Source organism: Melanostigma gelatinosum (genome assembly GCF_949748355.1).
Source record: "Melanostigma gelatinosum genome assembly, chromosome: 22".
In the NCBI taxonomy this organism is placed as follows: Eukaryota; Metazoa; Chordata; class Actinopteri; order Perciformes; family Zoarcidae; genus Melanostigma; species Melanostigma gelatinosum.
The window spans coordinates 4521525-4536151 of NC_136655.1; the positions used below are offsets into that span (position 1 = coordinate 4521525).

At 45.9% G+C, this 14627-nt stretch overlaps 1 protein-coding gene across 1 annotated transcript in view; it reads left to right on the forward strand.

Moving 5' to 3' along the window:
• The first annotated feature begins 3407 nt into the window (after positions 1-3407).
• sema3c (sema domain, immunoglobulin domain (Ig), short basic domain, secreted, (semaphorin) 3C) overlaps positions 3408-14627 on the forward strand; it is a 32055-nt gene continuing 20835 nt past the window's right edge. The window contains exons 1-2 of the mRNA XM_079294248.1: positions 3408-3548; positions 6493-6653. Coding sequence (XP_079150374.1) covers positions 6524-6653 — 130 coding nt within the window. The 5' untranslated portion in view covers positions 3408-3548; positions 6493-6523. The remainder of the gene's footprint in view (positions 3549-6492; positions 6654-14627) is intronic.

Here is a 14627-nt window from a genome sequence, read left to right on the forward strand (position 1 = left end):
AAAGCTGCCTCTGAAAAGCCCAACTACTGTAACAGTGGCTGTTTTACGTGTAAGTTCATTAAGTTTATTAGACAGACTAATAAACTTGTGGATTGCGTTCTCTATTAAATCTATCAAGCAGTAAGTGTGGAGCAGAAGGTGGGATAAATCATAACCAGATTCCATTAGTTCCCCTGTGGCAGTCAATGCCTCCAGTGGAGAACTTTTCATTTGATTTATTATGTCGCCCACCAACTGAGATGGAAGTGAAGAGGACAGGAAATGATGTGCAGTGATGGTAGAGGAGACACGCACGCGAGCTCACCGGTGTAGTGCGTCAGGTGAAACGGGGACAGATGGGCTCCTCACCGGCCATTTTCGAACCGCGGCATTTGATTATCTTGTCAAAAATGCTCTTCCTCTCTGCTAAAGACGGCGGCACAGTGCTGCATGTTTAGGGGTGTAACATCAGAACATATTTGTTGGTTTCAAAGAATTCACAGTGGCAAAATTAGTTGTACGGTAATGATTTGTGATTCTGCGTTTTGTTTTTTGGTTTCTTATTTCCTTTGATTTGGACGAAGCTCGAATGATCCTCCAGGTGCTCTCAATGTTTCCTTTATCCCCGAAACTGAAGAAAATCTTGAAACCATTTCATGAGAATCTATGGGTCAATTGTTTGGCAATTGTATAGTCGAGACTGGAAAATGGTAAAGACGGATGTCTGACCCACTACTCTTCAGCCACATGTTACCTTACATCCTCATTAACTAGGTTTAGATCCAGGTTCATAGCGATAACGTGGATCTGGCTGCGTTTCGTTTTTGAAGACAAGTGAATCACTGTGATGGGTTCACTAATTGTTTCCCTTCTGTGGCTCATCAACAGCTTTGTCTGCCCTCTTGAAAGTGAAGGCCGCTGCCTATTCCTCTTCAGCATTAATCAGATCTGCCCTTTGTAGCCCAGCAGCTAATAAGCGATCCCGTTATTCACGTCACTGCCTTTTTTGTTTTTCTACACTGTCGTGGGCTTACGGAAGTGTCAGCCACAAGCATAGACCGGCTGCACATGATGTCAAATCAGATCAGCTGCCCCGATGGGAATGGTCTGGATTTATATCTCGAAACAATATGTGCAGCACAGTAATCAGTTGGAGGTTGGAAAATGACAAGCTGCTTGTCTCCTTGATATTTCAAGAATCAATCGTCAAACGGCTAAAGAAGTCTTTTGATTTGATTTATTTTAAAGAGGACTTTGTTTTGTGCTCTGGGAAATTGGGATTTTATGCTGTTTTCTGACATTTTATAGTCAATAAAAATGGTTTCAACCCCACAAAATCTTTAAATCCCAATTTTCAGAAAATATTTAGAAGGAAGAAAATAAGTCATTGGAAATCTAAGAAACACGCAAACCACAGAAGGACACTTTTCTTGGCCAAACAATGTGAGAGTTCTCCTGGTTTTCAGCTTTATAGGAAATAGATGGATTTCCTTGTTCATCTCATCGTGTTTCTCACAGTCTTGGCTGCACAGGAAAGAGCAAACCCCTAAAGGAAGCGGCGACCTATAAGGAACTCTTACAGCAGTGGTGACAGCGTATTAGCATGTGATCTCACCAAGTGCATACATGTGCTGGTGACACGGCGAGCATCACGGGAGGGCCCGCCCTGACCTCGGCCTGCGCATTTAACGCCAGCGTGACAAATGCGTAACACCTGCCGTGCTAACAAGGAGCGTGTGTGTGTGTGCGTGTGTGTAGGTGTGTGTGTGTGTGTGTGTGTGTGTGTGTGTGCCAAGAGATGAAGCAAGAGAGGAGCATTGCATGCAGCACCCCGCCAACGCCATAAGCCTCGCCACCTGCAAATTGTGTAACAGGGATGTTGCGTGACTGTATTTGTGAGCTGCGATGTCTCGTCATCTGTGGAACAAACCGTTTCACTTACTGTAAGACAGTAGTTCCCTTTTAATCAAGTCTCATGTCACACGTTACGCCTGCGTGTTTGGCTCATCGCACTCATTAAGTAAATTTACGGCTGAATCTCTGTCGTGGGGATAGTAAAGGATACGCCTCATCTCTATGATGCTCTCGCCCACCCCTTTCCATTCTTCTTCTTCTCCACCAATGATGGGCGTGCAGTCGGGGCCCAATGAAAAACCTGCGTGGCTCTAGTGGGCTATCCTGACGTTTTAATTTGAGAGGTGTAAATCAGGCTCCATTGTCAGGGAGAAGGGTAATTATTTCCTCCTGTCTCAGCTACCAGCGACCCCCCCCCCCCCCCTCTTTTCCTCCCCCGGGCACACACACACACACACACACACACACACACACACACACACACACCCTTTCATTTCTTTCCTGAGCTGTGATTTTAGCAATGAGCTCTAATTCTACCTCAAAGCCTAAAGAGGTAAATTGTGAAATCCTTCACATCCTGGCTCATACCTGCAGTGAAGTGACACTCGGGAGCAACACAATTGCATCCATTCATGAAAATGCAAACCTTGCATATTTTCCCTCAGTATGGATATCGTCAAATCAAACGCATGTTGCTTGTGGCTAACCTATCCGAGTCTTTCTAGACTCCTGACTCCTCTGGTTTGGGCTTGTGTTGAAGCTACCAATCTGTGAAAAAAAAAGAAAAAAAAAATGCAGCGGCCCTTCCACGGCAAAAATTTGAAACATAATCAACTTTTGGAGAAATGCAACCCGACGTCATCACGTAACCGGCGATCAGATCGAAAGACGACCACAGGAAGAAGGACGTTGGCGTTGTACCGTGTTGAAGGGTTGTTCTTCTTGCGGGGTCAAAGATCACACAACATCACGCCACACAAAAGGGTCATTTCAATTTTAAATGACACTCGCACACCGCCGCCACGCCCGATTTGGTACCAATGAAGCCAAACTATTTTCAGTACGACTCTCCGCGTCTGAGTTATAATTTCTTCTCAAAGTGTGACGTGACCTGGTGTCATCAAATACTTATGAACCGATTCATAATTGTGGAAACACTGATATTTAATATGCAGACGGAAGAAAAAGGGAAAATGTCTGTTTTGGTTCATATCGCGGAGGGAAAATGTGATATTTGTTCTCACGGCTAAATTGAAAGCAGCTTCAGTTCCGAATGTGTCTGACCTTTTCCCGGCTTCGCCCTCTCGCCGTGTGAGGTACGAGTCCTCCACGTCTCTGATGTGTTGAGCTGTACAGGTTAAAGTTTGCTGTCTGGTTAATAAAGGGAGGAGAGGGGGAAGATCGTGGAAGGGACGGGTGGTGAGGAGGAGGAGGAGGAGGAGGAGGACGGGGTAAGGGGGAGGGGGACTTCAGTGGAGAGTGTGTAATAGGACACCAGCCCTCTCTCTCTTTTCGCTCTCCTCCCTCTCTCCTCTCCTCTCTCCTGTGCTCTCTCAGTCAAGCCTACTCTGTGAGCTCTTAGATGGAATAGCAGCATTTTCCCTCTTTGGTGCCACTGGTGGAAACTGGAAGGCGTTTTAAAGGGGGGCAACTAAGATCTGGTTTGATACCCGGCTTGTTCAAGTGGGACCAGCACTGGAGGAAGCTCCTGAAAGGTGAGTTCCTGGAGCAGGGACCGATCCGGGTCCCGTCTCTGTAGGTAGAGGGTCTACCTGCTGTACTGCACCAGGCTGTAGTGGAGCAGATCACACAATGGATGCAGAGAGGAGGCGGTGGGCATGGAGGCTAACAGGTGCAGAGTCCCACCGGGGACAAAAGCTGGAAGTCAACTCAATCTGACTGTTCGAGTCAACTTGCTGCGCCTTCTAAATCTTGCGTAGTGTTACATCAGACTACTGTGGCATGCTTTATTTCATTCACACGCTTTAGATGTCCTGTCTAGTTTAGATACAGTATATATACATTTCCAAGACATGAGTCATGACTTTGTTTTGCGATTGCCGTTTTACCCTGAAGCTGATCGAATTGAGTGTTTTTAAATGGTTATTTGGTTCAGTTCGTATTTCTGTATAACTTTATTAAACCAGACAAGGTTTCCGGTTTTCTTCAACTATTATTATTTCAAGAAAGAATCTCTGATATGACACTGTCCAGAATCACAGGGTCTGAATGCTGCTGTTTACACGATGCACGTGCTATTTAATCGGTACGTCCAAAGTTTAAATACTTGAAATGAACACATTGTGCTGTTCATAGCTGTGCCTGCGAGTCACGTGCGTGAAGGAACACGTGGTCGTAACCGAGCCGCTGACAACCGAATGACAGGGTGTGGTATGAACACACACCGTCCTGTTAGAGCCGGGACAGGCGGAACAACTTGCAAGTTGTTTACCATTTCAATTTCAATTCTTGTTCTCCAGTCGGGGGGAAAAGAAAAAATAGAGCAAAATGCTGAATAATTGAATCTATCAAATGTAAACCCTCAATTCCTCGTAGTTAAATAGCATGTGTTCAAAGCATTAACAGGACCAGATGGGAGCCAAACAATCACAGACCCAGTTTGGAAAAATGTTCTTATACAGCTACGTATTTTTCTGTTGTCACCAATATTCGTTTTTCAGCAGTGCCTCTGAAATAGTGAGATGGAAAATTCATTGGGCCGTCAGCCAAGGAACGCACCATAAACACAATTATCATGACACCCCACTGGAAATATAACTCTCCGCTCACTCGGCCTGACCTCCTTTTGTGGAGACGTTTAATTGCCGTCGCAGAGATTCCCGGCAGAGACTCGGCACTGGAATCTCTGGACGTTGAAGAGCTCGACATAATTAATTGAAGTATTTCTTAATTTTTCTTCATGGCAACAAACACTCATGCACTCTTTTCATTGGGAGGCCCATTAATCCAGGCGAGCGTTTACGGTGCTCCACAAGTGCGAGCGAGGCTGCTGTTTGGTGAGCTCGTTCATGTCTCAAGAGCAGTGATGATGATCAAAGGAGGAAGGGAAGGAAGTGTCTTAACCTGACCTGCTGGGATGTCATAGGACGATCGGAAGGAGACAAACTCCCCCGACGATGAGTTTAGCAGCTGTGAGACCCAACATTTCCAAACCAGAGCCTCTCCCTGCAGATCACCCATCTCTCTGAGCACGCAGGGAGGGGAAGGTGTTGACGTTAAAGGCTCATAAAAAGGCATTTGTTAATTGGTCTGTGACGTAAGATGTTCTACCTCCCGAAGCTCCACACCCAGAAAAGACTTAATACTTCCTGCGTTGGCACTGAACAATGTCAGGATGTGGAATTACACAATATCAGATCCTGGGGCTGGGTGTCTTGTTATTTGCTTCCCTCGCCCAAATACAAATAGAATTTTGTTGGTTTTCACACTTACAAAATGTCCCCATGAATGTGGATGATCCACAGACATCCGCAGTATACATTGAAACTACGTTCTCCCTTTTCACAAAGCTGAGCGCTTTGACTTAAATCACAAAAAGGAGGAAATCAAAAACATCGGCCTCGAGTTTGGAGCCGGTTTAGTCCTGAGGATCGTGCAAAGGCACGTAGCTTGAACATCGCCTCAGTTATTTACACAGATTCTAAAGGAAAATGTAGTTTTTATCGTCAACATTCAGAGACTTGAAAGTCTTGCAGTTGACTCGTTTTCTGAATGAGACTTTTACTCTCACACTGCCAATTCCATTTCCCTACATTGTATTGAGATTGAGGCAGAAATTGAGGCAGAGGGAGGGAGGGAGGGAGGGAGGGAGGGAGGGAGTGGGTGATGCAGCAGGAGAGGGGCTGCAGCACAGCGACCGGGGCTGACTGTGAGGCTCCACGCTGTTTCATTTCTCTCCAGTGCAGCCAAAGACATCTCATTCCTCTGCAGCTTTCCATCTGTTATCCTTCTGCACCTGCGCGGTGGAACTCCACCTCGGACTTCGTATCAGTCACGCTTCATTCCACCGCACATATTTCAACCTATTTGTTCACTACCCCCCAAACTGAAATTTTCACAGCAATCATGCAGCTACCAGCTATCAATTTTTCATTGCATTCATCTATAAGCCATGAGAGCAGAGATCCACCCACTTGTGTTTTCTTTTCTGCATGTAAGACGGACATCCTCTTTATCTCGTGCAATGTGTTTTGAGCACACAGGTATCGTGTAACATCCAGTTGTGGTGGTTAAAACGGCCGAGTCTTTCTCACAGCAGCAGAGTTTTGCATTGCAGGAGTTTGTGTCAGTACAGTACCTCTCTCAACAACTGAGCTGCTCTTGTCCCGTCATGGAAAGGGAACAAGCGGAGGCTAAGGGGAGCGTTTCCCCAGCAGCTCTTTAGTGCAGATTTAACTCATCCATATTTAAGAGATGCACATCTGCAAGGATACAGTAAGTGATGGGATTGAACTGACATGTTGTGCTCTCACCCATGTCTTCATTCGTCGTAGTTTGTGCAACATATAAAAGCTTCAAAATTCACGAGAGGGGTATTTACTGATGTATTTTATGTCGTAGAACAAAACGGTAAAAATCTCTTAAGCTTCCAAATATAAAGAAAAACTCAAAATCTTCTTCTTTTTCAAACACCAACAGGCAGTGGCGAGTGGTCGGGGTTCCTGCAGCCATGGGCAGGCCGGAGGGGTCGGCCAGGCCACCTCTGCTGTTCGCTTTGGCGCTCCTGGCTCTCTCTCTCGTCTCCACGGGGGTCTCCAGCCTCCCACAGCCGCTGCCAAGAGTCTTCCTCTCCTTTGAAGGTAAGAAGAAATAACAAGCACTGCTCGTCAAGACGTACCATGAATCTCTTTGACTTGAATCACTCTCCTCCAGGCTGCAGCCTTGTGGGCATTGCTGCTGCCTCTATTTTGTTTTATTTCATTTCCTTGACATAGATTATTGTATGAATTGTTGATGCTCCCTTGAAAGGAGAGGCCAGTTCAGCTTTGTGTGTGTGTGTGTGTGTGTGTGCATGCTCGCGTGAGTGAGTGCAGATGAGCTGACCGAGCTATGAGCGGCGCAGTAACCTTTCCGCGGTGGCTGGATACTGTTGAGGGGCTGAAGGAGACGTCTGATCACCTTTCACGACCTCTCGCTGTGGATTGGGCAGCACAGAGCAGCTGAGGCTGTCCGTCAGCTCTACACTCTGTCCGTCTCTACACTCGGACTGAGTTAATACAGCCGTACAGTGTGAGGCCAAGGCAGGTGTTTTCTTTCTCTCTCTCTCTCTCGGGCTAAATTTGCCTCACTTGTGCCACATCTTTTCCCAATTTGGTTTCATTCTTTCCTCACATCTTTCACTCTCATTCCTTCTCTGTCTTTCTTTCCTTTCGCGCTTTCTGGTTTCACTCATTGTTGTTCCATTCCAAATATCTGAACCAGTTTTCAGTCTATTTCTGCTCTGCGTATTTTCTGAGTTAAATATGGCAGTCAGGTTAAAAAAAAACGGAATACGGGGGGGGGGAGCGTCACAATCACTGTCTTTTGACCACATTATTCCACATTATTCATTCGCCCCTCAAACCTCCAGTGTTTCCAAATAGCCGGCTTCAAATGTCAGAGGTGACATGAGCTAATCCCTGTAATCCTGCAGCGCTCGATTCCCTCTCACCGTGCGGATTAGATGTGATTTGTGTTGTCACTTTAGTTGTGTTCGTCGCAAGGACGACCATAAATGGAGAGCTTTGACTTTGCATTGCACTAATTCTTAATGTTTATATGTGTGCATTCCCTGTGCTATAATTTACCCTGGGATATATTAAGGAGGACGTTTGTTCAAAGCTAGGCCGCCAACCTTAGGTGTGAATTTACATTCCAGCTTTGATTTAGCACCTGAGCTTAAAACAACAGAGTCCTAAGAGTAGATGCACCTTTTGCTTTTTTACAAGAAATCATTTTGTACAAAGGAGGATGAGGGTCACAGCTCCCTCTCAGCTGTAGGGGTAAGCACCAGATGTAGGGAGACTCTTATGGCTGAAGTTGGAGGCTCCTTTCACCCATAAACACTGGAAGCCCTCAGAGAGGGGAGAAATTTAGGGAGTTTGGGCTCCATCCAAAGCAGCCAGACAGCTAAATGAAGAGAAGAAGACCAGAGGAGAGGTGTGTCGGTGGGGAAGAAGGCGCAGGTGGTTTGGCACCTGCTTGTTGGCCAAAAGGTTAGTCTGGATTCTTCTGCTCCCAGATGTGAAGATCTGTCAATGATTGTAAGCTGGAACAAACTGAATCTGGAAAATCAACCAATGAGTGAGGTGTTCGGGTTGTACAGAGATATGGACGCTTGGATGTCTTTCCCCTTTTTCCTCCTCATGTCACTGCTGAAATACAATCCAGGGGTGAGGCAAGTTCACGGGACTCCCGGCGTTGACTCGGGTCCTGCGGAGAAGTTGCCGTCTCTGACATTCCTCTCTCCCTCAGCCTGCTTACTCGTGTGTTCCTCGGGCAAACACAGCCAGACCACAATTAAAACCGCAGAATAAATAGGGAAAAATTCAGCGAACCCAAATAATAAACCCTCAAGCGGAGCTATTCTCTTCCGTGCCTCAGATAATAAACACGAAGAGCTTATAGAAACACAGCAGGTTTGATATGTTGCTTATTGGTTCTGCTACTGTATCAGAGGTTGGCCCTGCTGTTGCCAAAATGCCATTCCAGGAATGGTGGGATGAAAAATTCGGCCTCATTTCCCTCTCTAGCTGGCAGCTTGTGTAGTGGTCTGAGTCTATATGATCAGGATCATTTAACCTCATCAGCGGTCTCGCTCTGTTCTGGCAAAACTCCGGTGTTCAATACAGTGTTAACTTAGAACCCATGAAAGATGTTTATTTGAAAGTGAGCGGGCCTGCGCATGCTTTCGTGTGGATAATGTCGATTTTGCACAAATGTTTGGCAGAGAGCCCGGCAGAGACGTAGGGCAGATTGATTAAGATGATGTCGGAAGGTTAATGAGCGCTCCCTCACACCGGTACGAGCCACATGGGCTTCAGTCACAGCCTGAACAGAACCAGGTTTGGAGATCAGGAACCAGGCATCAGACACACCAGATCCCGCTGCCTCCACAGATTACTCCTCGCTTTTATCATGCCTCATTACCACCTCCTCTCGTCCCCGCCATTATTCATACAATGAGTCGGTTCACGCACTGTATAGGTGGATGTCGGTCTGTGGAGGATGTTTACTTGGTGGTGAGGGTTCGCAGGAGCGAGTGTGCGTGGCTCCGTTGGAGAAAGAGTGTGTGTTTGTCCGTGGTAAGTGCCTGGATGTGCATTCCTTCGACTTTATTGGATTTCTGTGGCAAAACGTTCTGCTGAATCATTGTTAAAACCGTGTGGTTTCCCAGCTTTGCAAGTTATGAACGGCTATGTAGCGAAGTGGATACCTTTAAATACTAGAAACCCGAGGACTATTTTGAGGCTTTCATCAGTGTGAACAGTACTGTGCTTTCTGAATCCATTCGAGAGACGATCAGCCTGAGCGCTCTGAGCCTGCATTACAGTAACCTCTTGTAAAGAAGGCTAATGTGTCAGATTTAAATCCAATATGAGTTGAAGGAAGTATAATTTGAGGCTCAGGGACTTCTTTTGCCTGAGGTGTAAAGGGATAGCTCAGATTGTTATAAGTGGGGTTGTTCGATGTGCTTAACCATCGTCGGTGTATTACGAGCAGTAGGCGGGCAACAGGCACCCAGCTTGAAAAAGCAGACTAAAGTACCAGCACAGGACTAAAGCAAATATACTCCTGCAGACTGGGGCAGCAGTAAAACACATTTTAGACACCTAAAAGAAAGTTTAAGTGTATGCTATATTTAGAATACTTGCTGATGGAGAACTGAAAGGGAAGCTTATTTATACTGGTTTTGTTAATGGAGTCTTCTGGCTTTGATGAGAGTTTCCATTTCAGTTCAGTTCCCCCTTTGGAAAGTGCTGTCTGACAGCAAGATATAGCGGTGAACATGTTCTATATATAGCGTACACTTACTGATATTGACTTTTTTTTTGGTGAGCTAAAGTAAGTTTTGTTGCTGCTCCCATCCAAACTGGTGGCGTGCCGACCGACCATCGACTGCAAGTATAGAGTGCTGTAGGGAGGACGGATTTTGGTCGGCCAACCCGAATGTTCTTCGCACTGGTTATTGCAGAAAATAAACACAAGTTTATGAGATTTATTGATCAGCAAGATAATCTTCACAAATTAGCACCAACTTGGTTTCTTTCTCAGCGTAAATACAATCAGCAGAAGTGAAAAGTTAGACGATAAAGAAACAACACCGTGGTCACGTGACTTCATGTCACCACCGCTAAACTCTGTCTGGTAGCTCTGTTCAGTCATCTCATTGTAGCAAAATTCGGTAGAACAAGAAGTAAAGTCTCTTAAATTCGAGTTAAACACAACCCTTAATTCAGATAACTGCATGTGTCGTCTCTTGGGGTCAACAAAAGGTCAAAATGTCAAAGATCAATGCTGACAAGTAGCCAGAAGCAGGCCGGGATGTGTACGTCTGTGCCTAAAGGTTCATCCTTTGCTAAGACAGCTTCCTGTCTCTGTTTCACATTAGACCTGCACATTAGCATCTCCACTTCCCCGCGGTGAACATAATAAAGCCTGTGAAGGGAAATCAGCGATGCTCTGTGATTATAGTCGACGTCTGGCGGGGCAAAGCACAGGCCTGTCCAATCTGTCGGCAACAGAGGCATGCTACAAATAGCTATAGGTTAGCGGCTCATGTGTGCGTCTCCTCCTGAATACTTGTGTTTACATGGCATGAAGGGAGCTATTTCTTCGCCTCTGAATGAACGTCCCCCCCCCCCCCCCGAATCATGTCTTGCAGCATGGACATTTTCTGCAGGGGTGTAAGGGAGTGCGTTGAGTGCGTTGAGATCCAGCTTACACCGCCCCGGGGCTGACGGCGTGTGAGATGTTTGACAGCTCCTCTGTGAGCCCGTCAGTCCTTTCTCTGCCCGTCTCTCTCTGTTTAGCCATTCCTGCGTCTGACCTTGCTTGCCCCGTTGAATGTTTTATTATTCCCCCGACAAAACATGTTGAAAGGTAATCAATGGCCATCGCTGCCAACAAAGACGGTGTCTCTTCAAGGATAGCCGAGGTCAACTGGAAATATGCTTGAGTCGTAGGCTGGCATTATCACAAATCAATGACCTATTGTCGTGAAACTATTTATGCATGCGTGTCTCGTGTATTTTTTTAAGCTTATGTTATTTGATTGTTCAGTAACTTATTGAAGCTTTTTCGATCGGCTGTGCAGTGCTTAACGTTTTAGATGTAAAAGAAAAGATATTAAAATAGGCTTGAGATGGATTCCTTTTCCTTTTTTCTTGGAGTCTACAGCCAACTGATGAAGCTTTAACAGGTGCATTTGTCACTGTTGCCCTTACAGCAAACATTTACCTTCACTCAACACCACAAAAACAACCTCTGGACCTCAGCGACATCATGTCTCTGGGGAAATGTAACTTTTTCAATGGGACACAGTTTCACCCTTCAAGATGGCAGAGAGGTGTCCCACCTGGTCAAGCTTTTTTTTCCATTTGCCTCTGGCTAGTAAACACATCAACTCTGAGAATCCTCTCACCCGTATCTCCTGGAAGCCTCCCCCTTGCTCTGAGAGTCTTTGCCAGAGCCTCCCTGACTGTAAAATCACAGAGATTTACTGTCTGCTGGAGGTGAGCAGTAACCAGAGGCAGGTGAGAGGTCACGGCCATGAGGCGAGGCGGCTGGTGGTACTGTGCGAATGAGAGGTCGCCGGTGACATGTGAAGGGAAGGCCAGGTGCTAATTGGAGCATTGGGAACGCAAACTAGCTGGCTGGCGGGGCAGCGTGACGGACAGGTTGTCATCTCAAGTTTCGGCTCCTACATGGAAAATTAGCCAACACCTCAGCAGGTCAGCCGTGCAATGAAACCAGCAGTTGACATCGGTGCTGGATAACATCACTCCGCACGAACGCACGCACACTTAGCCAAGGGAGAAAATACACTCCTGGCTCTCATGTCATATTTAGATGCGGCGTCTGCTTTGGGAAGCCAACGTGAGAGAAGGGATACATAAGAGCTCAGGCATTCTGTGCAGCCATATGATTCCCATTAAAATGTCTGGATATAGATAATTGGCGACAGACAACAATTGGAAAATGAATGAGATGTCGTAGATATAAAGCCAACACTGGCTTCTGTCCACAAGTAGTTGCAGTACAGTAAGTTAGTGCATGCTGTTTCCATTTAGAGTGCTGAGTGCCTGCCTGAGAATGTGGAATATGTCTGTTGGACAGACAATCGGACGACTCTGTCAGCCAGACGCCCTGGGTGGTCTCCACGCACTGGAAAGACACCTTAAGGTCCCCTCTGCTATATGTATACACCACCAGTCATTACTGTATACCATCAGGCTGGTCCCCAAGGAGAATGGATGGCCGTCTCGTTCGGGCAACAGCCATTACTTATACTGGAGGGGCCCGTCAGTTGCCAGGATAAAGCCTTTTACTGGTGCAGTATGTGTGAGCGGGCCAGCACTGCGTTAGGTAAGTGCAGCCATCCAGAACTGAACCAGAAGAGCCCTTAGTATTGTCCGGGACAAAGAGCAATGGTATTTGGCACCAGGTTTGAAGTCAGGCCTCCGTGATGAAACCCAGTCCATCTTGTGAGGAGAGATGAATTGCAAGGGGGCGGTATAAGCCCCTGCTTCAATATTTATCAAGACGGGTGATGGGGGTCCTCCCACCGGCTGCCCCTGACAACCACAGTGCTGGTTCTCCTTGAACTGAATGGAAAGCAAAGCACCATTAGCATGGAGTTAATTTATTCATGCCAGCCTTTCAGGTACAAAGCCAATGGATGAGGGCTGCATTTGCCTGGGGAGACACCAAGGTTGGTTTGTAATTGGTCCACTGTCCAACCCTGAAGTGTTAATTAGGTGCAGGGACCTTTTGGCTTGTGTTCAGACACTGGTGTTAATCAAAAAACCCAACACTCCAGACAACCAGGCGATTTGTTTAATGCTGCTGGTCCCTGCTTCACAAGGGCTGAGCGGATGTTCTGACTAAATAATACCATATTGTTGCCCCATGCTGATTTTATTCAGTTTCCTACAAAATGAACCGCAATGCGACACTGTTTCCTCTCGTGTTCTTCCACCTCTTGTTATCTCCCATCAAGTTGGCAGAAGAGCCTAAGGCTGCGGAAGTGACACCAGCTCAGTCAGTCAGGCGCCAACTCCCAAAACCTCAGTCCTGGGCGGTCCAAAACGATACAGTGTCCTCTCTCATAAAGATCCCACATACTTTCCAGTGACAGTGGATCTCAAATTTTTTACGACGCAGCGTTTACAACAAACCACTCCTTGTATGGACATCCCAAACCAGAACCATGGAAGCGTTGTTTACTGCTGGAGGCATTGCTGGAGAACTTTGCCTCAAAGATTGTTTGCGTGATCGAAAAAGCCAAGTCTGTCAGAAAGTCTTATGGGTTGAAAACCTGAAGGAAGCTTCCCTGTGGTGTGGTTCTCTGCTATATCTTCACAACAGAGCACTGCAATCTCCTTTAATTGCTGGCAGACAAACAGGGGACACAAAAACAGGTCCCTTTCTTTTGCCCACATTTCTTTCTATTCATTCTTTTCACCACAATCACATGAAAGAGCATGATGTTGTTATTTTATCTGTGAGTATCTATGGCCTGTTGCTTCTCTGGGTTATTACCCTGGAGTCTGTGCCCATTCACAATCGATTCCTCTACGGTTTACAGAAGACTGAATTACCCACCGACGTGATCACAGCTTGTAGTTTCTTCAGATATCTTTTCTTCAAGGCTGTAGTGACCGCATTTCATTTTGAAACTCCAAAAAAGGATGTCAGTCGGGGATCAATTGACACGGCATACATGTTTAAAGACGAGTATGCATTCATCACCTGTCATAACATCTTTGCAGATCTGACCTCAGGCTGCAACCATTGATCGATTTCAGTATTGATTAAATTACCATTTCAGTTGTTTTTGTCCGACCAACAACATTGACAAATCTAAATGTTTAAGCCGTCTACAATTCCCTTACAACTGGACAAACTCCATCTACTGAGGAAGGTCAGGGGAAACAATTGAAAGCTCCAGAACAGCCACTAATGGACCTTGTTGTGACGCTCTCCAAGGATTTGCTGATTTTCTTTGATTCATATGATTGTAAATTAATTTGCGAAGCTGAAAATGGGGACTATTGTGACATTTTCTGCTTGAGTTGAATGGGCAGTCCACCAATTTTACACAAAAAGTCCAGTTTATTCTGTGAACATTTTCATGATTTCTTTTGTACCCCATAAGGAAAAGTCTAATAAAATAAACCTGATGTTGTCAATAGGATTTTCTTTTTTTAAAGAAAGCTTGCAATATTAAAATAGCTGGGGTTTTTTCGATCATTTTATCAATTAATCATCGAATCGTTTCAGGAAACATTGATCTACGAGCTCTTTTTTCTACATTAGCATTACAGCCCATCCTCCAACATGTGAGGAGGAAAGTTTTCGGCTAATAGCATCTCGTCTGCGTCACAGAAAGCAACCTGCTGTTTAGTATTGAATGATGGCTGTCGTTTCCCTGCCCAACAAAAGGCTTTTGTGCTGCTTCCGCTTGACCACTTCACACACAAAAAAAGCACATCAAAGAGAGGGAATCTCAGCTCTCCAGCCGCCACCTTGCCCTTTCCGCTAACCCCACTGTCCATCGCAGGGATTAGGGT